The 25,914-nt window shown below is 54.0% G+C and overlaps 1 protein-coding gene across 3 annotated transcripts; it reads right to left on the reverse strand.

Annotated features, from left to right (window-relative positions):
- Positions 1 to 211: 211 nt before the first annotated feature.
- CDK12 (cyclin dependent kinase 12) lies at positions 212 to 25,796 on the reverse strand. 3 transcript variants are annotated; one of them, XM_084496689.1, is made up of 14 exons: positions 24,348 to 25,796; positions 19,109 to 19,990; positions 15,420 to 15,596; positions 14,485 to 14,624; positions 13,897 to 14,067; positions 13,009 to 13,198; positions 12,080 to 12,136; positions 11,434 to 11,535; positions 10,321 to 10,398; positions 9,713 to 9,829; positions 8,977 to 9,108; positions 7,975 to 8,189; positions 5,785 to 6,243; positions 212 to 3,248 (listed from the first exon to the last, which is right to left on the reverse strand). In XM_084496689.1, the coding sequence occupies exons 1-14, from the start codon at positions 25,403 to 25,405 to the stop codon at positions 2,557 to 2,559; spliced, it is 4,470 nt and encodes a 1,489-aa protein (XP_084352815.1). In that variant the 5' UTR covers positions 25,406 to 25,796; the 3' UTR covers positions 212 to 2,556. The 3 variants fall into 3 exon arrangements, with proteins under 3 accessions (XP_084352815.1, XP_084352814.1, XP_084352816.1); XM_084496688.1 differs by having other exon boundaries at positions 212 to 3,275; XM_084496690.1 differs by lacking the exon at positions 212 to 3,248 and adding an exon at positions 4,363 to 4,805 and having other exon boundaries at positions 24,348 to 25,794.
- Positions 25,797 to 25,914: the final 118 nt, after the last annotated feature.

Raw genomic sequence — 25,914 nt, forward strand, 5'->3', positions numbered from 1 at the left:
GGGGCTCACGAACACCTTCAGGGGGGCACGGCGGGGGGCTGAGCACCGTGACCACCCGGCCCCGGCCCCGTTCACTTACCAGCACCAGCACCAGGGAGCAGGATCGGGCGCTGGGGTAGGAAAAGGCTTCGGGGGACCCGCGGCGCCCGCGCCACCCGGCAAGGCTACGGCGAGAAAGGGGAATAATTCAAGGCAAGGGAGCACGAGGCGGTACAGTAACAGGAAATATTTAATTTTCCAATCTCCACTTTCCATTTTTATAAACTGAAAAGAAATTTTTTTTTTTTTTTTTAATATATTACAAAATATCTGTACAGAGACAAAGGTACAACCAAAAAAAAGGCGCGCTCAGGGCTCGAAACGGAACTCGGGAGAGGTACAGAGAGAGCCCGGCCAGCCACTTCCCCGCCGGGCACCGACCCCAACGCCATCAAATTTGGGAGGAGAGGTGGGGTGGGCTCCTCCAACAGCTTGTCTGCAAGCTGCATCGCTTCCTAAATCCTGTCAACGCATGTTTTCCCCCCCCTCGGTAAATCCTTTTGTCTTCTTTGTACAGAGCCACTTCAAAAAAAAAAAAAAGAGAAAAAAAGAAAAAGGGGATGCTGAGGCTGCAGGAGGGCGAGCACCCCCCCCCAGCACTCATGCAACATGGGGTGAAATTTGGGACCAAATCCTTGGCCCTGGCACCTGCAGCCTTCACTCTGTCTGCAGGGACTGGGAGCTTGGTGGTGGGACCAGTTTGGAAGAGCCACTGGTGGAGGAGCCCCCAGCTCTGCCCACGCCTCTGCCAGGGAGCATTGAGAGCCACGGACCCGAACAAGGGACAGAAGTCCGGGATTTCTGTCCCCTGCTCGGGGCGCAGAGGGCCAGGAGCCCACCTGGGGTCCCTGCTGCAAACCTGAGCAGCCCCAGAGTTGGGGCTGGTGCCTCGTGGTGCGCCCCAGCCCCGGCATCACCCCAAGCTCGACCCCAAAAGCTCACGGGGCCGTGCCAGGTCCTGGGGAGGCCGCTCCTGCCCTGCTGGGTTAAGGAAGGCTCCGTCCTCGTCGGGCTTTTCTGGGGAGAAGCCAAATTTGGAAAGATAATAAATAGGCATCCGCTTCCTAAGAGGATTCAGCCCTGGAACACGACTTTTCCTTCCAAATTGGATGGGCTCGGGAGGAAAAGGCAGAACAACAACAACAAAAGCTCCACCGTGCACCAGCGCTGGCAGCTGCACGGTGGAGAGAAAAAAAAAATAAATTAAAAAAAAAAAAAACAACTCTGGAGAGGTGACTGCTTTATTTAGCGCGCTCTGCGTCTTACACAACTTCTCTTCAACCCCTCCCCCCCCAGCACGTCAGGCATAAACTGGCAATTAAAAAAAAAATCAAGAAGCTGCCCCAAACCCCAGACCCACGCCGGGGATGCGCAGCAGGAGCCGCTCGCCCTTCCCGGCCGGGCGCATCGGGGGGGGGGAAAAAAAGAAATAAAGCCAAAAGCTGCCGCAATGCCTGTGAACTCAACAACTCTGTTTTCCATAGGAAAGGCCTACTTGGAAAAAAAAACCTTATAAATATGTACCTCTGGTTTATTTGTCTCTCTTGTCAAAGTCTCATGGAAATGGGCACCGCAGCGCCCTGCGGGAGGGGGGGACTCCCGGGGACACTTCCCCAACAAAAAGGTTTCTGCGGCCCCGAGCCGCTGCCCGCCCCACAGGCAGCCTCCTGGAGCCTCCCCACCACATTCGGCGTTGGTTTTGTTTTCAAACTTTAATTCTCCCAGCGGTTTGGAAGTCCTGACTGACAAAGAATGCGTATTTTCTGTGTGAGGTGTTCGCTTCGGCTCTCGAGCATCTAAAAAAAAAGAAAAAAACAAAAAAAAAACGCTTCCCACTGCAACTTTAGGGCAGGAGAGGTACAAAACTCAAAGAGACCCCTCCCGAAAGCCAATTTTCTAAGGCTACTGTCAGAAGAGAAGTGCCCCAGAGCCACCAGGGTCGGAACCTCAACGTGGAATCGAGCGAGGAAGGGGCTGGGTGGGAAGGAAGCGGGGTGGGGAGGTCTGAGTACAAGCCAGTGCCCCGTCCGGGCTGTCCACAGCCAAGACAACTGAGCCCAGTGTCCCTGCAGTGATATATTTCCATTTATTTATTCCTTTTTTTTTTTTTAAGGGGATTGAAAACATCGCTTTGGGAAGCAGGCTCTCCCTCTGCCCCTACCTGCCCCCCTGGCTTCTCCCTCCGAGAAGCGCCGCAGCCCAGCTTGCGAAATTCCTTTATTTCATTCCTCCATCGCGGCTGGTTTGTCCCATTCCTCCTCTTTTTTCACTAGCTCCCCCCCCACCTCCTCTGCTGGCTCAGGGCAGAAACCTCACCATGGTGGTATTTTTTTTTTTGTTTTTTTTTTGTCACTACCCAAGCACGAGAGCTTTTCCCAGCGCGCCCCCCCGAGCCGGGAGCAGGGGACGTCGCAGCAAGAAACGCAACGGGGAGCGCAGCCCAGCCCTGGCTCTGACCCAAATCTCACTCACGGCCACAAGGCGAGGCAGGGAGAGGCGAGGGCGAGAGGACGGGGATCAGTAGGGAACCCCTCGGCCCCGTCCCCCGCGCGGAGGCACTCGGCCGGGCCCTCGGTAAGCCTTGCCGTAGGGCACAGCCTGGCTGGGGGCACCCCATGCGTGGCCGGTTCCTGCCCCGCTGGCGGCGGCCGTCCCTGCGCCCAGCTCGCCGTAATTTTGGATTTTGGCCTCCGGGTGCAGCAGCGTGGTGGTGGTGGTGGTGGCGGCGGCGTTGTTGCTCCCCTCGGTTTTGGCGAAGGGTTGCCCGACCGAGTGTATGGCTACGGGGACTCGTGCGAAGCGGAGGTCCTGGTCCCCTGGGAACTGGACAGAGCCCATGCCCTGGTAACTGCTCGTCTCCCCGAGGTGGCTCACGGAGCCCAAAAAGGTCCTGCTTTTCCCCAGAGGCTGGGCAGAAGGTTCCAGCAGCGTCTGGCCCGAGTTCAGCTCCTCGGCCCCGAATCCCCCCTCGGAGCCCTCGGCGCTGTAAGTCCTGGAGGAGTGGGACCTGCCGTAGTCCGCCGACCTGGAGGCCTGGTGCTCGTGCGCCGCGTGGCTCTGCGACTCTGCCTCTTGCTGGGAAAAAAGCTGCAGCAGAGCAGCCGTCACGGCTGGGTTCAGCTCCGGCGCTGCGTTGGAGAGGTCTCCTTCGGAGAGAGGCGGCAACGGCGGCGGCGGCGGCGGTCCGGGGGGCTCGGGGGGTCTCTTCTCTGGTGGGAGAATGCGAGGAGGACATGCTGTGGAAGGGTTACTCCTTTTAAACACCGTCTTAAAAAAGCACGCGAGCAGATATAAATACATTTCTACCAAAAGAACCAACAAAAATAATAAAAAAAAGAAAGCAAAGAGCCCTACAGCACGCCAGCCTGCTCTCCAGGATGCGCTGGAAGGGAGGCGGAGGATTTTAGGGGCTGGATCTCGCTGCAAGCCCAGCACACACCTCCCTTAAGGGCTCCCCAACGCTCCCACCTAGTCAGCAGCAGCTGCCCTAACACCTGGGCACCCGCAGAGGGAATTCCTGCTCCCCGATCAAAGGCTAAGGCAGGGAGGGAGACAGATGTGAGCCCCGGATAGCTCGTGCACCTCGGAAACGGGCCTCCTGCCCACAGGGACACCGGTGGCACACGCGTGCCACCGAGCTGGTGAAGGGTTTAGAGCAAAACCCAGCCCCAAAAAACAGCCCCAAAGCCAGCCCCGACCCCATCCCATGTCCTAGCCCCAGCACCAGCTCCTGCTTGTACCCACACTGATGGGAAGGGGACAGCTGCCCCCAAGCTGTGTCCCCAGCCGTGTCCCCTCTCTGCCTCCAGGGCTCCTTACACCAGGGGCTTCCTGGCTTCTCCTGCTCCCCGACCCTTTTAAGAACTTCTCCAGCCTACAGCCCCAAACAATCTCAGCCCCCAACCATTTGCATAGCACCGACTGCCCTGCCACACGTGCAAGCCCGTCCCCTTTCCCCCTTTCCACCCCTCCCGGCTCAGACCCGAAGCAACAAGCACTCCTATAGCCAAAGGATCCCTCCTGCTAAGAACAAAAGCACCCTCCTAGCACGCCCCCGCCGGCCCTGCTCCTGCTGCTTCGCCTCCCTGAGCCTGCAGGAGAACAAAGCAGCCGGGTGAGGCGATGTGAGGAGCCCAGAGCAGAGCTCGGGCCCTGTCCTGCCAAGGCAGCCGCCCGCAGGACGCTCCAGTCCTGAGCCCTGCACTGCCTGCGCCTCACTCAGCACCAGGATCGGCTAGGTGGTGATTAAAAGCTATTACTGGCGATGACACAAGAGGCCACGAACGCCTTACTCGAATCAGATCCTCAAATCATGTGCAAAAGTGGTTATTAAAAAGGTCAAACTTTATTGTGAAAACCAGTAGTCTTCCAGGACCACCCCTCCACCCGTATCCGTCAGTCCACTTTAAAACTAGATTGTATTGAAATCCAGAAAAACAATCTTCAGGTAATTTTAAAGCCAAGCTGATTTGGGGACAGCATAGCATTTAAAATAATTATAAACAGAGAACAACGTTATTTAATTGAATCTGCTCTACAATAACCTAATTATCTTCCAGTACTAGGGCAAAAAAAGAAAAAAAATAAAAAAAAAAGCACGATCACAACTGGCTTGTGGTGGGCGGGTGTGTTGAAGGCACGAGAACACAGCACGTTCAGCTACATTGCAGAGGAGTTGTGTATCGGGCCAAAAGAGGCTCCCTGGAGAGTCTGAGACATACTCAGGAGGCGCTTCTAGAATTTGGTGAGGTCGTCACAGGATGTTGCTAATAATTCAAAAAATCAACAGAAAAAAAAAAAAAAAAAGACATGGAGATATTTACACTCACCTCTGAGAAGGAAATCCAAGAGATCACTGATACAGTAGGTCTTTAAACATGCCTCTTACTCGCTCTACAAGGACCAGCCGTGCGGCTCAACCTCAGAAGCTGCTGAATTTCAGTGCTCGTCCGAGTCAGACCAGGACGTACGGACCAGGCAGGCTGAAGCTGGATGCACAGCGTGTGCAGAATGGCAACCAGCCTCCCGTTTCAGCACTCTCCAATATTTCAGTTCTCATGCTATATTTACAATCCTCTCTGCGCTTTTTTTTTGTTTTGTTTTTTTTTTGGTTTTGTTTCTCGAGTGGGCAGGAAAACAGGACGGGAACGGTGCAAAAATAGCTGGGCTAAGTAAGACAGGGAAATCTGCACGGCTGCAGACCCAACGCCCTGTGCAAAAAAAACCTACCTGAGTGTGTAAACCCAGTGTGGAATAACAGCAACTAATGACAGGGTGCAGACTAGCAGCTGCTAGGAGCATCAGAGGAAGAACTGACCTGCCACAAGCTTCCCCTTTCATTTTGTTTTTTTTTTTTTTAGGGAAAAAGCAAAGCCTTTCATCTTCACTGACCCACTCACAGTGGGGTATTATGGGGTTTCGTGTTTTGGAGACCTGAAGCAGACCAGTAGGTGTGTTTTGGCTCTTTGCAGTTGTTAAAAACCTCCTTAACAGCCCAGTGCTTACCGCAGGGAGTGGGTCAGTGTCTGCCTTTGGAAATCTGGTGCTTGCCCACCACATCCTAGCCCCCAGCTCCTCCCATCCTCACCCCCTGCCCCGCTTCACGAGCCTCCCTCTGACACAATCCTCCAAACATCTCGGTTCCTCCCGGGCAGTTAAACTACAGAGCCTTCCATACGAGTGCCTAATTGTTCAAACAAGTGAACAGCATCCCAAGATGCACAGGCTAGGGTCGTGAGTATTTACCTGTGCTTTCCTCCGGATGCACTGTCGGGGTTTTCCTCGGCCCCCGCTGCTCGCTGCTTTTCTCCCCTTTGCTCTCCTCCAGGGTTATGACAGGCTCCTGGCTCTTCATCAGCTGGCTGAGCAGAACGGCCAGCACGTTCTGCATTTCTCCCTGAGCACCGGCTGCTTCTGGAGTCACCTGCTCCTCCAGTGGCTGGGCCTCCGTGGGTGGCTCTTCTATGGCTTCCTCTGCTGCCGCCGCCGTCGCCGCCGCCTGAGACTCCTGCTGCTGCGTGGTGGCTTCCGTCAGAGCGTTGATGGACTGGTTGAGAGCCTCCAGCTGCTGCTGCATCTCTGGGTTCGAGTGTACGTTTAACAGCTGGGCCATCTGGGGGACGCTCAGATCAGTCTGGCTCTGCAGCAAGTTCAGTAGAACAGCGAGTTCGCTCTGATTCAGCTGCTGGGTGATGTCTCCGAGGCCTGCAGGAAACACGAGAAGCATCACAGAAAGGTCAGGGGAAGTCTCACCGCTCAGTAATCGTGGCACTGCACCAGCCGACACCTTCTCCACGGGCCCGGGGAAGGCGTGGAATCCTCCTCCTGGAGCTGGTGAGATTGTTTGCTCAGGTTTCCCCATCAGCGAGCCCCCTGCAGCCTGCGATGGGCTCCGAACAGCGCTGCAGCAGCACCCCGTGGCACTGCTCACACACTGCACTCACCCACGGCTGCAGCTCTGCTCTGTTAGGAGCAGGGAGGCTTTGTCAGCGCCCAAACCTCACAGAACCACGCGTGGCTGCTCGTTAACACCAGCTCAGCCAAACCTCCCCCCCGCCTTGGGGCTGTAAACTAACCGAGGTCATCCCAAAATCACAGCACCTACAGCCCTGGTCGTGGCAGCAAGCCACGATGTGGGATGCCAAGATGTGGGATTGAGACCTGAGCCCGTTTCAGGGGTGATCAGGGCAGCAAATGAGGGCAGTCAGCTCCTCCTGAGGCCCCTGAAGTGCTCCGTGGCCCAGGAGAACTGCCTCCTGCACTCGAAAGCAGGTTTCCTGGGACAGGGCTAAGCTGCTGTTTGGGCTGGAAGAAGGGCGTGTTCCGCTGATGCAGCCAAATAAATGAGGTCAAGCTGAAAGCGATTCCTCACGAAAAGCTGGCCTGGGATCAGAGGGCTCCGTCCTGAGCTGCGAGTTTGTCTGAAATGCCTCCTTTAAATGGCATCACCTCCCTCTGCACCACGCAGGACCAGAGAGCCCTCTGAGTGACACGGGTGTCCCTTTCACACCGACCCTGCGAGCCAAGCTCCTTGGCAAGCACGGTGCGCTGGGTTGGTTTTAGAAGCTTAAAATTAATCTTCCCTTACAAATTCAGCTTCCCTTCCTGGTGCACAACCCATGCCCTGCCACTCGCTCCTCTCTCTGTTAATCCAAGCAGCACCTTTGGTCCATCTGCCATGTTTCAGCGAACACATGGGTTGTGTTCCCTCGAGCAAGAGCTGTCTTCCTCGCTACTTGTCTGTTCAACATTTGACACAAAGGAATCTTCAGCCCGCATATGGGTTTTCCTCAGGCTTCTAGAGAACAATCGGAACGGTCTGGGCAGCTCTGTGCATCTCCACATTCCTGGAATCAACATCCCTCCCCTCCAACTATTTTTGGGACACCAGAAGGTTGAAGGCGTTTTGGTCACAGTGCACAAGTCCCAGTCCTGGGAGTCTTTAAGACCAGAGGATCTTTTCTCTAAGGAATAACGCTCAATAATAGACATTTTTACCCACCAACCCCTAGTCTGTTATCTCCCATGCCTAAGCTTTATATAATTTGATCAGCAGGATCAGACTCCAGCTCATTTGCACGCTCGTTAGATGGCTGCTCCTGCCAGCCTGGTATCTGTTACTCTGCTGGCCAGAGTGACTCCAGGATTCCTCGCATTATTCTTTGTGAAAGCAGGCTTAGGAGCCGATAATGTAACTCTTAAGACTTCTGAAGACCAGCCAGAATGCTCTGTAGCCAATGAGCAGACAAAAAACAAAACAAAACAAAACAAAACAAAAAAAAAGGAAGATTCTGGAATGCCCCTTGTGTAGAAATGGAGGTGAAAGAATGAGATTGGCTTGAAGAGACTCAAGCAGCCCACATCCAGAGGAAACTGCAGACAGAGGGAAGGCAAGGTATCAAGAGGAGCCCTTCACAGGCCAGACGAGGCACTGACCTACTGCATCTCCAACGCCAGGCTCTGTTTTGAGCTGGGCAGGCTGTGAGTGCACAGGACTGCTGTTGTTTTTGACAGTGTCTGTGCTTGTAACAGAGGTAGTTTCTTTCCGAGAAACTTTTGATAACGGTGGCTCCTCCACTGCGATCCCGCTCTGCCGCTGCCGCCGTCGCTTCTTGCTCCACAGCTCGTGGCAGTCCTGCCAGTGGGGAAGGCTGGAAGAGAACAAGACTCAGCAGGTAAGAAAAACGGCACCAAAAAAAAAAAAACAAAAAACATTTGAAGGCCACAGAAAACTATCAGTGCCATCAGAGAAGCAGGGATGTTCCTCTGACTGCAGCCCTACCATTAAACCCAGAAGGGGTGAGTGCTAGGACCAGGAAAGGCAGCTCAGTTTCCTGTGAATCAGGTGATCTGCACTGAGGTCTCGCTCCTGAATGGAGTGGGTTCGCTACAGTACACACACACCCATCGTGAGCAAACTTACACCCAGCTCTGTGAGCACAGTGGCTTTAAGAAAGCAACTCGTTTGACTAACTCTGAAGGAAGGGGAACCTCAGAAGCCACTTGCTGTACTCGCATGCAAAGTAGCTAGAGCAGAATTTTATAGCCTGCCTAATTGGGGTGGGAGAAAAGAGCTGCAAACAGCACTGCTGAGCGGTGTTCACTCTCCTAGCCAACTAACAAGCCGTATAAACATGGCCTGGCCTCGATGGCACAGAGGACAGGGGTTTACTATGTGCTGCTCTCACATCTCCCAAGTTTTAGAGCACCTTACGAGCATTACGCTGAGCTTTATAAAACCAGCCCCAGTTTCAGGCAAAAATGAAGAGACCACACGAGCTGTCTGCTCAGCCATCTCCAAATCCAGGGGCAGAGCTGAGAAACGAATCCAGAAATCCTAACTTGATTCTGAGGGAAAAACCAAGGCCAAGCCGGTGACTCCTTCCCAAAGCTCGTTAGCAGAGCCCACCACCGGGGAGGATGCCAGCTGGAACTTACTCTGGGGGTGCCATTTTGCTCAGGTCAACGTCCTTCAGGAAGTCACTCTGCAGGGCCTGTTCTGCTGTGCAGCGCTTGCCAGGGTCTAGCGTCAGCATGTGGTCCAGCAGGTCGAGAGCAGACGAGGGAATGCTGCAGAGAGTTGGAAACACGGCTGAGTTAAGGGGTTGTTGTGAACTGAGGGAGCTGCCAGCTTCCAGAGAGCCACCTCACGCCCAGGAGAAGTCCGTACGGTCAGATTTTTATTACTAAGGGATGCACAGCTCAAGGACATCATGAGAGGAAACAGATCCACAGTATTTCTAGCCTCATTTTTCCCATTTAGGAAGCGCAGCCCTGCCACAAGTCCCACAAGCTTATCACACGATTATCCTCTCCCCCCAGAGAGCACATCTCTGAAGTCACACAGCCTCAGCACCGGGAGAATGCCACGCTGCCAGGCGTGACTTCCAGATACGGACAGACAAGGCAAGACCCAGCTAAAAGTGTCCCACGTGCGCAGAGGCAGGGAGTCCCTCTGGAAAGCATGTGGCAGATCAGCTGTTTAGTGGACAGTGAGCTCCTTCCAGCCTTCCACAGGTGGGAGAAGCCCTCATGGCTGCCTGAGGATGCAGGATAAGCACGGGAAGCACTGCTCTACCCTGCCAGGTACACTACAGCCGAGGGATGGATCTGTCTCACAAGGTAACATGTGGCTGTAACCCCCACGCTTATCCTTTCCTGAGTGGAAACTCACAAGGAGAACTCCTCACGCAGGCGCCTTCGGTATTGCTTCTTGGGTTTCATAGTGTTGAAGTAGGGCAACTTGATGACATCTGGCCACACTGCTGGACAGGGGCTCCCACAGAGGCGGCTGAGAAGCAGAAAAGCAGAGTAAAATCAGCAGGTGAAACGCAGCAAGAAGCAGAAGTGTCACTGAATCAAGTGACGACATTCCCTTTCTAAGCAGCTCGGCACACCAACAGCCCAGGTCTGTGCACACTTTGACAAGGATTAGATAAACAACAGGTTAAAAAGATGGAACCAGGAAGAGAAAAAATGCTTACCCAAGTTTATAAAGCATCCAACAAAATGAATTTTCAGCGAGACGTAATTTAAAGTCATGATTTTTGCACTCAGCTAACTACAGCAAAGTTTACTGAGGGTGCATACGTTAGTAGCCAGACACTCGATAGTAGGAATGGACACCCAGATGCTTAACTATTCACTGTTGTAGTTCCAGTCATTTACTGATCCTTTTTTGCAGGCAGATTAGAGAGAGAGGGCTCTTATAATACAGCGACTATGTGCACGAGCAGTTTCTGCAGTACCTCTTCTCATAGGCATGCATGTGCAATGCTTTACCTGATTAATTCAAGCTGAGCCAGTTCCAGATTGGCTTGAAAAATAGGCTTCTTTGTAAACAGTTCCCCGAGGATACAGCTGGAAAGAGGAAAAGCAAGAGGTCACGACAGCAAACCCTTGGGACGATCGTTTGAACACTGCAGCATTTCTGTTCAGCAGCAGGTTTGCCTAAGGAGAGTTATTTGCATCGGGGCTTGTAGTTGAGGACTGACAAACTAACCTACGTGTACAGTCACCAATTCCATGCAGCTGGGAAATACACTCACTAGTCTGGTTAACACATCACGAGCTTCACTCTAACTCTTTGCAGGGAGAGTAGGATGTGCCAACAGCTCAGTAAGAAAAACAGGCAGGCCTCTTTTTCCTCCATTTCAGCCCAATTATCCTTCCAACTTCACTGCCACAATTTGGGGGATATCTGCGGGCCCAAATATCCTCAGCTGCCAGGAGCCTGCTGTTTGTCATGGCCAAGCACAGAATACAGCCACAGAACGCACACACAGCACTTGTACAGCTGGAAGGGAAAGGAGAGGGGGCAGCTCTGGCTCAGTCAGTCCTTAACATCTACCCTGAAGCCTTCTGGTAGGAATGACAATCAGTGCCAAATATAGCAGCAGACTGATAGAGGCACCTGTCTGCTGGCGCGGGGCTGACCCCACTCATTTGGCACAGGACTCCGAATAGCAACTGGACTTCACGGCCAAAGTTTCCAGAAGTAATTAGGAGGGCCTGCCTTTTACAATGCCTTTGTTGTTGCGTACTAAGTTCCACTAAAAGTTTACCCACGTATATCACAATGGGATGCACACACTTCAGCAAATCCAGTCCCACTTCTAAATGTTGAATCCTCAAGATTTTGGTTCCGAATCACTTGGAAGAGTTTTTATCTTTGCGGCTGAACTGCCCAAAGATAGTATTATTTAGGGGACAGCCACCTACTTACTTAAAGCACAGAATTTTGTAAGTATTCCTATCCTATGACAGCACTCTCTGCCTAGCTGGAGCAGATTTTCAGAGATAAGCACAAGTCAGAGGCTACCTTCCATCAGAACCTCTCCATTCACATGATGTGCCCAGCCCAGAGAGGACAGAAGACACAAGCCAGGCACTTACCCACAGCTCCACACATCTATGGCCGGCGTGTAACGCTCCTCACCTAGCAGCAATTCTGGAGGTCGATACCATAACGTAATGACTTTATTTGTGTATGGACGGCTGGAATGGAAACAAACGTAAATTGACATCGAGAACCATAAAACCCTTGCAAAGGGTAATTATTAATTCCAAAGCGTAGAGTTAGCATGTAAGTAGAAGCAGTGGGCCTTCAAGTGCCCAGACTTTCAGAGCACCTGAGTTAAATAGAGCTGCTGAGATATCACAGCTTTTATAATCTTGCCTAAATGTACCAGGCAGCGGGTTGTAGGTACTCAAGACTGAAAAATCCTGACCTGCAAGAGGCAGCAGCACGCTGCCACAACTGAATAGTGACCGACCTCAATAGCTCAGAGCAAAATGTGGTCCAAGGCAGGCAGAGATGTTTCAGTTCCTCATGGGTGTGTCTAATGGGAGGCTATTAATACCAGCCAGGAGGATCTTCTCCTGACAGCTGGAACTGTGTTATTGCACTTACACCATGCTGGAAATCATTTCTCAGGCAATGCCAGGGCTTCCAAGTGAAGGGACTACGCGAGTATCAAGAACAAAGGAACTCATCCCACCTAGGTAAGTCATTTCCCTTCTCCTCTACCCCCAGCCTCACCTCTCCTCCGAGCTGTAGAGTCGGGCGAGTCCAAAATCTGCAAGTTTGATTTGCCCACTGAAAGACAAAAACATTCACTGGTTTGAACTGAGCTGGGCTCACGTGCTGCAAGCAGTAAAAGGGAAGGAAATCTCTCCAGGTAGCAGAAAGGCCTAGCCAAGCAGTATTTGCAGCAATTACTTCTGGCTCTATCAGTCTTAGTTTTTCAGACCCCATTTCATGTTTAAAGGAAACGAAAAGTAGTAATTCAATCCTATTTCTCTCACTATCCCAACAGGCCAATCTCTCAGAAGTTCTTATATGACAACCAGACACGCGGATGCTATGTGCAGTACCATTCTCACAGGTTCAAAGTTTTCTAAGGGTATCCAGACAACAACTTGATAATTAACAGCAAATGAATAACCGTAATGTATTCTGCAACAGACTGTGTTACTGCCAAACACTATCTGGAGAAGAGAGAATTCAGGGAGAGCTGCTGCTTTTGACCTTAACCCTCAATGGTTTCCCTGCATACCAGCACTTCCAATAAACGGTATTTCTGCCAAAACGCCATGGAGACCAAGGGCACAGGGAGATCTATTTAATTTAAGCTAACACAAAAGAAACTTAACTACAAGAAGCTGCAAAGAAGCTGCAAAACAGCAAGCAGAGGGTCTGATGTGGAGAGACTGCTACTGGCAGCACGTTACATGGAAGGCTCTTAGGGCTGCTCTCCCTTGCAGAAGGAGCTGTGTTCTCAGCCAGCTGCAGCACCCACAAAAGCTAACAGTTGGTGGAAACATGCAGGAATGTATTCTTACAGGGGTTCAACACCTCCTATTCCTAAGCTTCCTCAAAGTGAAGACAACGACCGAGTGCTTTCAGCTGAACCCATGGAGAATGCAGGGAAAGGAACTTGGAAAGAACCGTGCCGACTGCCAGGTTACCTGTTGTTCAGTAAGATGTTGGAGCACTTGATATCTCGATGAAGGAAATTCTTTTTGTGACAGTAATCCAGACCTTCCATTAACTGTTTCATGAAAGACTTGATATGGTCCTCTGAGAAATGTACCAAGCCAGATTCTAGCAGCCCCATTAAGTCATGGTCCATGTACTCAAACACAAGGTAAAAGGCACCTGGTAAAATAAAGAGGAATGATTAAGACCAGAGAGGAGGAAAAAAGGAATGGGAAAGGAGGAAAAGGAAAAAAGAATGGAAGTACATTCAGTTGTTGAAACACTTTTGTGTTTTCAAGCTGAACATTTGAAATCCGGATGTCCAAATTTTGAACAAATCAGTTACCTCTGAAACAGCCATGTTTACCCACCCATTTTTTATTTTTAAAGTTACTTTGATGACAATTATTCTGCTATGCACGCCTTGAACTGGTGCTTCTGTTGTCCCCTTCTCTCATGATGGGGAAGTTCACAAACAAACCAAAGCAGGTGGGATGCTGTTGCACCATTCTTCCACAGTGGCAGAGGACAGAAAGCTTTCCACACTGCCGGTGAGTTACCAGCACTAATCAGTGTTAAGTGACCCCATATAGGCTTTTTTTCCCCAAAAATTGCTTCTCTGACCCTACAGGAAAAAATGCAATGCATCCTTTTAAGCCTGCTTCTACCTCTGCACTGCGACAACGCACAGTAACCAGGATCTATCCTTTGATGTTAAGGCCAAATTTGGACGCCAAACTTGCTGGAAACGGGCACTGAGGAGGAACACAACAACAACAAAATCTACAAACACCGGGATTTTAATTTCACACTAACAAACAAACGAAGTTGCAACACCTCTTCGGCTAATTGCAGCCCCACCCTGCAGCAAACACTACCTTTGTCCTTCTTGAAATCCAGTGCATCTTGTTTGTCCGTGACAATTTCCTTCATGTTAACAACACTGCGATGGATCAGCTGCCGAAGAATTTTGATCTCGCGGATGGCTGTGATGGGGAAGCCTTCCTTTTCATTGTCCAGTCGCACCTTCTTGAGAGCCACCAATTCACCTGCCAGAACACGGCAGCGTTAAAGCCTCCACACACATCCCTGCTAACAGCTCTGAGCTTCCAGCAGGACGCTGAACATCGCTACAGGCAGGGCCAGCATCCACCCAGACACAGCAGAGCTGCTTTAGTTACCACCCCACTGTTTTTTGCTAGCAAAGCTCTGTCAAAAGTTATCACACCAACACAAGACAGATGACACCGGGGCTCCTCCTAGTTTGCTTTAGTGGAAAATCAGACAGGTGAACTCAAATCACCCCAGAAACAGCTCCAGTCCCTTTCACGAGCTACAATAAAACCCGACAAGGCTTCAGTTGGCATCTATGGCTGCCACGGTTGTGCACACTGGATACACAATTCCAGGAGCAGAGAGGGCAGCTGGGCACACAGCAGCATTGCAGAGCCTGGAATGATCTTTACCTGTATCCTTGTCCTTGGCTTTGTACACCTGTCCATACGTCCCTTCTCCAATAATCCCGATGATGTCAAACTTGTCCACGCAACGCTTCCCCCAGTCGCTTTCTGTCTGCCTCCTTTCCCCATATCGAGGACAACAGATTCTGAAAGAGGCAAGAGGACTGTCAGACAGCCGAGTGCTCCACCTCACCCCTCAGACACCCCCGTTCAACCGCTTGGGGCTATACCCTAAAGAACAACAGCAGAATTTGTCTGTGCTCTCATGTGCTGTGTACGTTTAAGAGTTTAATGAATTATGCTACGTGATCTCAGCTCTCCAGATCCAGGCACTGTCACACAGGGAGAAAATCCTACTCCAGAGACTGAGGCACCCCAGCCAGAACACTCTCAGGATCTGATCTTCCCCCTTTTTCTCCTCTTGAGGAAATAAGGAGTACAAAGCAGCGTGGAGACGACGAGCAAAGTGGCTAGCACACCACCTTACATCCCCAGACTTTGAGATGGCAGAACCACTCTGCTACCGCCTTCCTGGGGCACGCAGGTTACTACACAGACCTCATGACAGGCTTTAACAAGAGTAGCCTGAAGAACCAAAGCCTTATCTTTATCTAACAAATTTCAAAGAATGACATTACAGTAAGACAAAATTATTATTTGGAACTTTTGTTTCGAATAAAACCCAAATTTCCAGTGTTTATATGAAGCGCAGCTAGCACCTTGCACAAAAATTACCAGGGGAGCTCGCTGTCTCAATAGCTGCATAAATTTTGCTGCCAAGGGGAGTTGTGTGTGCCCTGCACATAGTCAGCTCCTCTAGGAGCTCCAGTGTGCACCACAGCACTACCGTAAAGCTTTGGAAACCCAGGCTGACATCTCTGAAGAAATACAAAACCTAACAACCTGAAAGAGCTGAAAAAAAAAAAGAAAGAAAGCCTTACTTTGGTCTCTTCTTGAAGGGTTGCTGAGGTGGTGTGGCTGCCTTTGGTTCCGGGGAGTCGGGAGGAGATGGATCCCCCCCAGGGAGCTCTGGAGGGAGCGGGAGGTCCGTGAGTAAGTGTCGTGGTCTCTGCTCTCTATCTTTCTTCACAGGTTTTGGAGGAAGAATCTCTTTTGGACTAAACTCCGAAAAGTTAATACAACACAGGAATCAGACTTAGCAGCCAATCAACAAACAAACAAACATTCTACCGTAGGACTAAAGCTGTCTATTTGAGAGCATAAAGCTAGGAGCCCAAGTTTAAGTCCCCAAACTAGCATAGCCACGTATAAAACTGGAAAACAGCCTTAAATTTCACAACGCTAAGAAGTCAGGAAACGAGCGTTACGTTTGAATGCATCATCTTCTAATAAACACGTGGCTGTCCTCAGCTAGCACTTGCTCAACGTGCACAAATAACTGCTGCTTCTGAAGTTCCTGCCCGACTGCTCAGGTTATCAGCCAGCACCGCCTTCCGACCTCACTTCCTCCCTCTCGTCCATTTACTGCCCTGAAATTCAACGCATGACTTGGCCGGGATCGCTATAAATACCAACCCAGAACCACGGCTCTGAGCTTCTTAGCAAGGACTGCCACACGGCTCTAACTTCTGCTGGGAAACCAGAAGTTAACTTCTTTTTTTTTTGTGTGTAGTTAAATTATCAATGGCATCAGAAGCTCATTCACGTACATCGAGTACATCTCTTGTGTACATACACGGCAGGAAGAATTCCTAGGGCTGAGTTGGCAGGAGCTCTCCTACACACAAATCTGTTTCACCAGGCAAAGGAAGACTGAGAGGTAGGAACCCAAGGTTCATTTTTTAGGTGGCCAGCGGGAGGTTTGCAGTTTGTCAGCATCAGCAGGTCTAGTGCTCATCAGCACAGACATCTCCGCTGAGATGAACGCTTGGAAGCGGGTCGTTTGTCTGATTTTCCTCCCAGAGACTGCCCAAATAACAGGAAAAGCTCTCGTGAAATATAGTGAAGATACAAGTGAGGCAAAGCAAGGCACTGTCCTGGCACTGAGGTGTGTTCTGTAAAGGAAGGGGGCAGCAATCAGCCATCCCCTGCTACAGAAGCCACCACGAGTCCCAGCAGCCAGGTCTCCGGAGGAAAATCTTCATTGAAAGGCGCTGCCAGGAGGAAGAAAATCAAGAAAGCTCCGAGAAACAACTGGAGCAGGAGAGCCGTGCGTGCTGCAGCTCCATCCCCGTTAGCTGGGAATGCAAAACGGTGCCCAGGGAGGCGACCTCAAAGCAGGAGGACCCCCAGAGGAGGTTCTGCAGGGCAGCAGCCAGGAGGCCAGCCCTTCGCAGCCCCCCCACGTGTGCTGTCACGCTGCCCTGGTGGCAGCCTTACAGACCCTCACTGGGCCAAGAAGGCAGCTCCTTATCTGATTGCATGTTTAATCCACCTCTAACCGGCAGCTGTTTGCTCCTGGTGCTGTCCAAATACCTACTGCTACACGCCCTCTGACCCTGCTGAGATCTCAGCCTCTTTCCAGAGGCACGAACAGCAATTTCTTCAAAAGATTTCCCTGGGAAGGGCACAGCTGTGCCTGTGGGTTCCAGCCACTGGTGGCCAGCCTCAGCTCCCTTCCCCAGGCTCCCTGTTAGCAGCTTACAGCCGCTCATCTTCGTGCTACGAGGTGGCTGCTGGAGCTTTAATTACCACCAGGACATTTGGGCTTCTCACCCGGCACTGAGGAGGCTGAACGGACACTTCAGAGCTGCCCAAGCATCAAGGTGACAAAATCCAAAAGCCAGCCCCTGACAAAGGCTCCCAGAAGCCACCTCCTGTCCTCCCCACCCCCAGGCAGCACAAATGCCATCACTCGGGTCTGTGTTTTTAACTCTCAGTGCTGTGAAGTCAGCCAGAGGCTCCCAAAAATCCGTGCAAGCTAAAGGAGCTGGTGCAACACCAGAGGTGATGTCTGTACCACCTGGTTCTTGCCTCTGCCCTCCTGCCGCTCCGCTAGGTGAGGGAGGAGAGGGGACCCACGGCACGCCCCGACTGCGGGGCAGCCAAAAGGCTGGGGAGGCTCTAATTGAAGGGGCTGCACTTTGTCCTGGGGTGCTTCAAAGCTCGTTTCCAGAGCCTACGCTCAGCAGGGCCTCAGAGCAGAAGGGTTTTCCGCTCCAAGCACGTGAAAACAAGAGTTAAAAACTTCTGCTCCTAAGAACGAGGCTGAGGAAGAGCCAACTTCTGCAGCAGGCGGTGCCGTACGCACCTCCCGCTGGCCTCAGCAGATCAAGGGGACTTTCCCCATCCTCTTACTGGCAAAAAGTCCCCGAATCCATTCCCTGAGCTAACGGCCAGCCCTGCCATCGTCCACCCTCCCGAGTTCACGCTGACAGCAGGCATGAACCTGAGCCATTTCCACAAACCTGAGCCACTCCTGAGCAGGGAAAAGGAGCTCGAGGCTGAGAATAAAACACGCGGTGTTCGCAGAGCCCTTTTTGTGGCTGGAAACAGGGGAACACAGCAGCAGGATCCTGCTGAGGCACGCAATTGAGCTGAAAAAGTCTGGAATCTATTAAAAGCTACTGCTCATCCCAGGTGTGTTTAAATTAAACAGGTATTTGCTGAGCAACGTCGCACAGCTGAGGAAGGGCAACGTGAACAGGCACGAGTTTAACTTCTGCGCTGATAGCAGGGACAGCACTGCCCTCGTTTACACCAGCACCAGGATAACCAGTCAAAAATCAAGGAAATTAATCAGAATTTTCGTGTTCACTCACACCGCAGGGCAATTAGAGCAAATCTTAACTATCACGTAACGCCCTCCTTGCTAAAATCATGCAGCACTAACAAATGAGATACCAAAACATCTTCAGCAGTGGCCGGAGAGACTGAAGTTGTTAGCAGAACTCCAGGCCAAGCAGGAAAATATCAGGAGTGACCTCTTCGTTTCTTTCTACTTCCACTTCAGGTGTTTGGTAGGGTTCCCCTCCTCTCCTGCGTGCTACAGCTGGGAATGTTACAGCTTCAGAGCTGATCTCAGGAGACCAGCCCTCAGGCACCAATATAAATATATATTTAAGACAAAAAAGCTGAAGTTAGGTGCACTTTTACAGTTTTCAAACAAGCCATGCCTACGCAGTGGTTAATAAATACATCACTGCTCAGGTAGCTGAGAGTTACACCAAACCCATGGCATTTCTTTACGTGTGGGCACTGCACGTTCAGTGAATTTGGAAGAGGCACAGCTCTGCTTCGTGCTCCTACACTGGAATTGTTGGCTCCTTCCTGTTACTACGCACAGGTTTGAGAGAAATCAGGTTAAAAAGCAGCTTCACAGCAAGTCTGTGCAAATGGCTGCAACACCACAGAGTGCATAATGCTAGATCTGCGTTTCACTACTATGAAAAATATAAACAAAGTGCAAATTTCTGCTAGCCAGCATGAAAACAGAAGCCAAGCCCCTGCTCCTCACTGCGACCGCGCGTAACGACCTGCACGGGACCACGAGAGGCTCCGCAGAGAGCTGAGGAGCCAGAAGCAGGAACGGCCCAGCAGCAAGGCATCCTTACACGAGGCTCAGTCTTCAACAGACCCTGCAGGGTGAGCTGGGGACTGTCAGCCCACCCAGAGCAACCAGGAACCTGCCTGCTGGCAAACTCAACGAGGACGCTCCGTGGGACCTTACCTATCCAAGTCATCTTCCCCAACTAAAAGAGGGGGGAGCGGAAGCGGAGGCAACGTTGAAGTTTTCAGGTGCGGGATAGCAGCCGTCACAGACACTTGTGGTTTCGTAGCGACTTGGACAGAGGACTGGGAGTTCACCTGAGAGGATAAAGTAGACGTCCTTGGGTGGGAAGAAGATGGCAAAGACGTTGGGACCGAAGGAGGGACCTGAACGGGAGTCTGTTGGGATGGTGGCAAAGGCGGGACCGCGGGTGACGGAGGCAAAGGTGGCAACGGTGGAGTTGGAGGGGGCGGTGTGGTTGTCGGCAGAGGGGGAGGAGGTGATTTGATGGAAGGGAGCGGGGGTGGGATCTCCTTCTCTGCCGTGTCCGGCTCTTTCGGAGACCGAAGGTCCTCGGCCGCTGCTACAGGCTTTGAGTCTTTTGTTCCCGGCTGTTTCGAATCTCTGACTGGAGCAGGGTGCTTCCTCTCCGAGTTCTCCTCCGCCTTGACTTTTGTTGTCTCTGCAGGTGCTTTAGCCTCTGCGTTTGTACACGGTAAGTTCACTAGCTCCGTATCCGAAGAAGATTTTTCAGATTTAACAGTTTTGGCGACCTTTTTAGGTTCTGTTCCGGGCTCCTTCAGTTCAGCCAAGCTGTTCTCCTTCCTAGCCAGGAAAACCGGCGAGCCCTTTGCCTCCTTTCCATCCACCTTGGCGGCAGCTGCCGCCGCTGCCGCCCGCTCCTTTTTCTTCCTGCTGAGCTCTGCCCCCAGGCTGGAGTTGAGCGGCAGCCTGGTGGGCGAGATGCTGGAATGGCGGCTGCGCGACCCAGACCTCTGCTTCTTGCTGTGAGATGAGTGCCTGGAGTAGCCGGGGCTTCGGCTTCGGGACTTCACGGACTTCCTGCAAACAGAAGAGGGAGATAGGTGAAAAAGCATCTCGGAGCCTCCGAGCTACTCACCAACAGCCTCGGCTCTCTGAGAACACCACAAGTCCATTATTTCCTAGTTATTTCCTCCAGACAGGCCGATACACCTGGCAGGAGAGACCGAAGACACCCAAACGAGTTCATGAGGACGAGCTTCAGGTCGCCACCCAGCCTGCAGTGCCCCTACAAAGCACGCTGTTAAGACGGGTGAAGGAGGGAGACCGCAGGAGCCCCCAGGTAAAGGTGAGATCTGAGATCGATGCACGTCCTGAACAGAAACTCGAGTCCAGACCATGGGCTGGCAGCACACAAGTCTTTCACAGTAATTATGTACAGCTTCAGAGGAAACAACAGATAAAATATGTGCCCTCCTGGGAACGCCGCCTCAGGACACATCTCGCCTCAAGCTAGTTTTTCCCCTGGTTCTTTTGCCACCATCAGAGCTTAAATTCGCATACTGGGGTTGAGGAGAAGAAAAACTGAGTTTTAATTCTGTTTGAGGGCTGTTCAGAGGGTCTCAGCCTTCATCTCCAATAAACGGGCTCTGAATTTGTTGAATTTGTGTATGTGCAGAAGGGAAAACCCCCCCGAGCCCCCCTGAACCCCTGGGTGGTGACAGCAGGCAGGCAGGGTGACAGCAGGCAGCTCTGCAGTAGCTGCAACTCCTCAAAGCACCCCGTCACGGACGGGTTTTGGCACAGCAGACGCTGGCTCACCTGCAGCCACACAATTAAAGATGAAAACCCAAAGAGCTACAGAATTGGCATTATCCTGAGATAACAAAAATTTGGAAACTTAACAAAAGCTCGCACCCGAGCCCTGCTCCTTGGTGCCCTCACCACTAAAATGTTCCTGAGGAGCCCTGGAGGATGTAGCTGACCACAACCACAAGCCGTGCTGGGGTCGGCATCCCCCGCTGCATTTTTTGGGGAGAGGTTAGGAGGTGCTGGCACTCTGCTCCCTGCTCCCTCACCCACCCGATCCCCTATGGTCGCACTGATGCCGCCGGTCATGGGGCCACGCTGAGGACAGGATCGCGCTGCCCACCTGAAGGAAAACCTCTCCAGGAGCATGAATCCTACTGGAACTTCACAGGACACCAGCAGGGCATGGGGCTGGGCCCCAGCACCACTGCCACCCTGGCACGGAGGCGGCTCCAGGCCCTTCCAGCAGCTCACCCGCTGCTGTTTCACCCAGACCCGCTCCTCTTCTCCCTCCCTACACCACTCACCTTTTTCTCTTCCACTCCTCCCTCCCTAAAACACCACTCACCCTTTTTCTCCTCAGCTCCGTGTTACACACAGCCTCTGTTTCTAGGCACGTTTGGCATTCCTGGCTCTGTTAGACCTGGGAAGAGGCACGGTGTCCAGAAGCTCCTCGGCTTCTCCAGCCCTACCAGGGGCACCAGTCCCACGATTGTACAACAAATCCTGCCTCTTGCCCCACCAGCAGCCCCAGCCGGGCTTGCTGCAGCACAACGACGCTTCCCCAACACTTCTTGCACCGCTGCCGCGTGGTCCAGGAGGGTTACAGGGACACAGAAGGTGCACGAGGTGATTTTGGTTTTTAAAAATGCTTCCTGCCCTCCGGAACCATCCCCAGGGCTTCACCCGCAGCCCCCCAGGCAGCCCCTGAACCCCCTCAGCTCCCGGAGCCTGCTGCAGTCAGCAGGGCTGGGCAGGGGGAGATTCAGTCCTCCAAGCAGATCTTTGTGCAGATAAACGGGGATAAAAACCACCTCGGTGCCTCCCTGATGCTGGGAACCAGAAATACAAGGCACTAACCGGGCCTGAGTTAGCACGAAGCTGTCAGCGCCGAGGAACCATTTAAAAAACCCCAATTAGAAGAGCGTTAATTGCTCTCCAAGTGAGAAGGGCGTGCTGGAAGCCTGCGGACCTGGTGAAGGAGCGGGGCGAGGGGCTGCCCCGTGCTTTACCACGAGCTCTAACAGCAGAGCAAGGAGCAAACCAGCACCTGGGAGCTCAACTGCACGCCCCGCGCCCTGCCTGCTCGACAGACGGACAGACAGAAGCTGCCACCGACTCCTGTCACCGACTTGAGAGCACACCCCACCTTCAGCGAGCCGACCCAGCTGCAATTCCTTCCTCTGGTTCTAGCTGTGATGATAACAACAGCTGCAAGGTGTGAAGCTGCATCCCATCCCGACACCCCAAACCCTCCCGACCCACCAAACCGTCCCCGTTTGTCCCAAACCGAGAGCAAGCTGCTCCCTGCTGCCGCTTGAAACTCAAACCTTACTTTCTCCAGCCTGCACGGCGCCTCGCTTCGGTTTCCTACCTTCCTAACTTCCATTTTGGATGTGGAAATTAAACACTTAAAAAAAAATAATGCTATTTCCAGGCAGCAGAAATAAAGCAGTGCCCCAGAAAGGCCCGCGCTACCTCCCCGGAGGGCTCCAGGCACGGCTGGGTGCTCACGGTGTGTGTGTGCCACCCGAGGAGCTCCGAGCACTGCTCCTGCCCCTCGGCTGCTGGAGCCGACCCCGAGGGCTTCAACCCGACCCCGAGGGCTCAACGAAGCGAAACCAAGGTGAGTGACAGCGCAGGGTTTGCCCGAAGGAAGGGAAACGCACCCGATTCCCTCCGTCCCTTCGCTAGGATTCACGTCAGGAGTGGTTTCTGAGGCCACAGCCCAACTTTCTTTGGTTGTGCACGGATGGCACCGAGTTACTGGCCCAGAGCAGAGCTGTGGGGCACCGCCTGAAGGCAGAGATGCAACGAATTCGGCACAGGCTGAGTGCAAGCAGCGAGCAGCCTCACAATCAGTTTTGGTTCGGGGTCTAGCACTTTGCCACGGAGCCACAGACACCCGTAAGAAGCTTCCCACAACTTTGTCAGCCCCGGGAGCAGCACCAGGGGCTTCGAGGTGGCTCCCAGGTGAGATCAGAAGAGGAGCTGTGGTTCCTCAGCACAGATTCAGCTCGCCAGCTACAAGAAGAGCGAGCAAGCAAGCTCCAGGCTCACCTGGGACACGGACCACGCAGGGGAGAACCCCTTCCACACACCCCTGAGCTTCCCACGTGTTTTTTTTTCCCCACCTGGGGCTGAACACGGACATTTAACAGATGCCACAGCACAACTTCCATGGGGAGAGCCAGCAGGGCAAAAAGCACCGAGGGGAGGGAGGAGATGGGCAGCAGCTGCCCCTCGGTACCTCTGGGGTGCACACAGCAAGGCAGCACCGAACCCAGCCCGCTGAAGCAGAGGCAGATTTCGTGACCCAGAAACAAAATTTCCTGACACAAAACCAGAGCAGAGCAGGCAGATTTCACCAAACAGCTCCGGGTGCTAGAGACAACACGCCTCTGACACAGGACAGAGCCCAGAGCTCAGCCCCACCACAAAACGTTGCGCTCCTGAGGCAAAAAGAAGAGCTCTGGGGGGAAAGCCTGAACTCAAAAGCCCCCCCAAAACCCCTTGGGACCTGTGCTGGAGGCAGCCCCGGCTCCTGTTTGAGCACGGGATGGGGGGCAGAGCGTTTCCAAGCTCTCCCATTCCAGGTCCCATCTTAATCGCCATGGAGCTGCCAGCAAAGCACCACAGCACCCGTGGTGACACCGGGAACTCTCTGAACACCATCCCCAGCTAGAAAAAAAACCATCAGGCCGTGTGTCTGTGCGCCTAACGGGAAGAGAAACGAACACCTGGAATAAAACGGAGTGAGAGCTGCCTCCCAGGAACAGTTTCCTTCTGCAGCAAACTGTCTAAAGAAAAAAGACAATTACAGTTGAGCCAAAAATCACCCGGTTCCTACTCTTGCTCCCAGAACGCCCCGATTCCAGCACTGAGAAAAAGTTTGGGCTGGAAAGACGGAGTTTGAGGAGTCCTCTAATTCGGGGGAAGGAAACACGCATGGGTCCGTTCCGAAAGGGCAAACCCTGCTCGAAACAAAGCCGCCTCCTGAGGAGCCCGATCCGATTTCACAGCAGCAACCAGGGGGAGGGACCCAGAGGCAGGTGGACGAGGTGAGCGCGTCCAGCGGGGGAGCGCCTGGTGATCAGAGGAGCACAAAGCTGCCCACGAGGCCGCGTGCAGGGGGCCACCAGGGGCCAGAATTCAACCCCAGGGGCCAGAATTCAACCCCCAAACTCCTCCGAGCCACCACGGATGCTGCTGGGTGCCACCCAGGGGGTTTTTCCCCAAACCCCACCCTACACAGCACCCCAAAGAGCCTCCCCACAACCCTCCCACGCGGGTCCCCGACCCGCTACCACCCCACAGGGCGCTAACACGACCCCAAAAAGGGATCGCCAGCCCCGTGGCCCCACAGCCACCCCGTCCCCGCTCCCCAGGCGGCGCGGAGAGCACCCACCTGGCGATGGGGCTTCGGCTGACGGAGCGCTTGGCGGCGAAGGGGCTGCTGGAGCGCCGGCGGCCGTAGGGGCTGGGCGAGCGGCCGCTGTAGGAGCCGCTGCCTCGCTCGTAGCTGGAGGAGCGCCTCCTGTTGTAGGGGCTGACGGATCTCTGCCGGCGGCTGTAGGGGCTGGGCGAGCGGGCGTTGGACTGGTAAGCCACCGGCTCCTTGTAGGGGGGGCTGAGGGAAGGCCGGCGCGAGGAGCCGCCGGGGCTCTTGCGATAGGGCTCGTAGGTGCTGGAGGTGTGCGAGCGGGGCGGGCTGAGGTCATACTCCTGGATGTAAGAGGCTCCCGAGGGGCTGTCGTCCAGCTTGGGGCTGTCCGACCATTTCCTATGGGGGCTCCTGGATTTCCGCTTGGGGCTGTCGACGGTTTTGTAGCTCTTGGGAGCCTCCCGCTTGCGGTGGCTCTTGCTGCGCTCCTTGTGGCTCGACTTCAGCTCCCGATCCTTCCGGGATTTCTCCTTGTGAGCCTTGCCCGAGCGGGACTCCTTGTTGCTGCTCTTGGACGACGGCGCCTTGGGGTGCTCCTCGCTTTCCAGGAGCCTCTTGGAGGACCCCGACACCCTGTCCTTGGTCGCCCCGGCCCTGCTGGAAGCCTCCAGGCTCTTCTCCAGCTTCCTCTCCTTCTCCGCCTGCTTGCTCTTCAGCAGCTCGCGGACCCTCTTGTGCTGGTGGTGCCGGTGCTTCTGTGCCCTCTCGCTCCTCTCCGCCCTCCTCTCCTCGTTCTCCCTGCGCTCCGCCTTGAGGCCCACATCGTCCGAGAAGGTGTCCGAGTCCGAGCTGATGTCGTCGTACTCCACCAACGGCTTCAGCACGGCTCCCAGCGGGGCCGCCGAGGCCTCCTGAGCCGCCAGCACCGCCGGCCCTTCCTTGGAGTGCCGCGATTTGTGCCGCTTGTGCCTGGAGGCCGCCCGGTGCCTCTCCTTACCGCCGCTCCCCCCGTGCTGCGAGCCTCCCCCCCCACCACCCCCACCACCATCCTTCTTCCCTCCGTGCCTCTCCGGGTTGGGCATCCCTCCCCCGGCCGCGCTGCCCCCCCCCCAAGGGAGAGGGGGGCAAGGAGGAGGAGGAGGAGGAGGAAAGGAGGAGGAGGGGGGGGGGGGGGCAGGCCCCAAACCCGGCCCCCCCCGCTGCTTAAAGGCGCGCTGAGGCCTCTCCTCCCCGCACCATGCACGGCCCCGGGGCCTGAGGGGAGCGGGGTTGGGATGGGGGGGGTTGGGGGGGGGGGTGAGGAAGGGCCCGGCCTCAGCGCCTCATCCGAGGAGGGCCCAGGCCCGGAGGGCAGCGCCGCCGCCGCCGCCGCGGGGGGGGGGCCCGGGAAGGCGGGGTCCGGGCCCTCGCTGCCTCCACGCCTCTCCCTTAACCCCCCCCGGCCCCCTCCCGTAGCAACGGCCCCGGTCCCGGTCCCGGTCCCGGCCCCGCCGCCCCCCGCCCCTCACGGCCCCGGCCCCGCCGCCCCCCGCTCACGGCCCAAAGCGAAACGGCTCCGGGATGGGGGGGGGGGGAGGGGGGGGGGCGCGCC

The sequence above is a fragment of the Aythya ferina genome, assembly GCF_964211825.1.
Source record: "Aythya ferina genome assembly, chromosome: 23".
NCBI lineage: Eukaryota > Metazoa > Chordata > Aves > Anseriformes > Anatidae > Aythya > Aythya ferina.

What these genes read in the sequence shown, in the direction of transcription:
- CDK12 (XM_084496688.1), bottom strand. Translation starts at nt 25,405, where the DNA reads ATGCCCAACCCGGAGAGGCACGGAGGGAAGAAGGATGGTGGTGGGGGT. An exon ending in AGCCGAAGCCCCATCGCCAG is followed by an intron (nt 19,991 to 24,347) that starts GTGGGTGCTCTC and finishes TTCTGTTTGCAG; the next exon opens with GAAGTCCGTGAAGTCCCGAA. An exon ending in AGCAAAATGGCACCCCCAGA is followed by an intron (nt 8,190 to 8,976) that starts GTAAGTTCCAGC and finishes GTTCTCTTCCAG; the next exon opens with CCTTCCCCACTGGCAGGACT.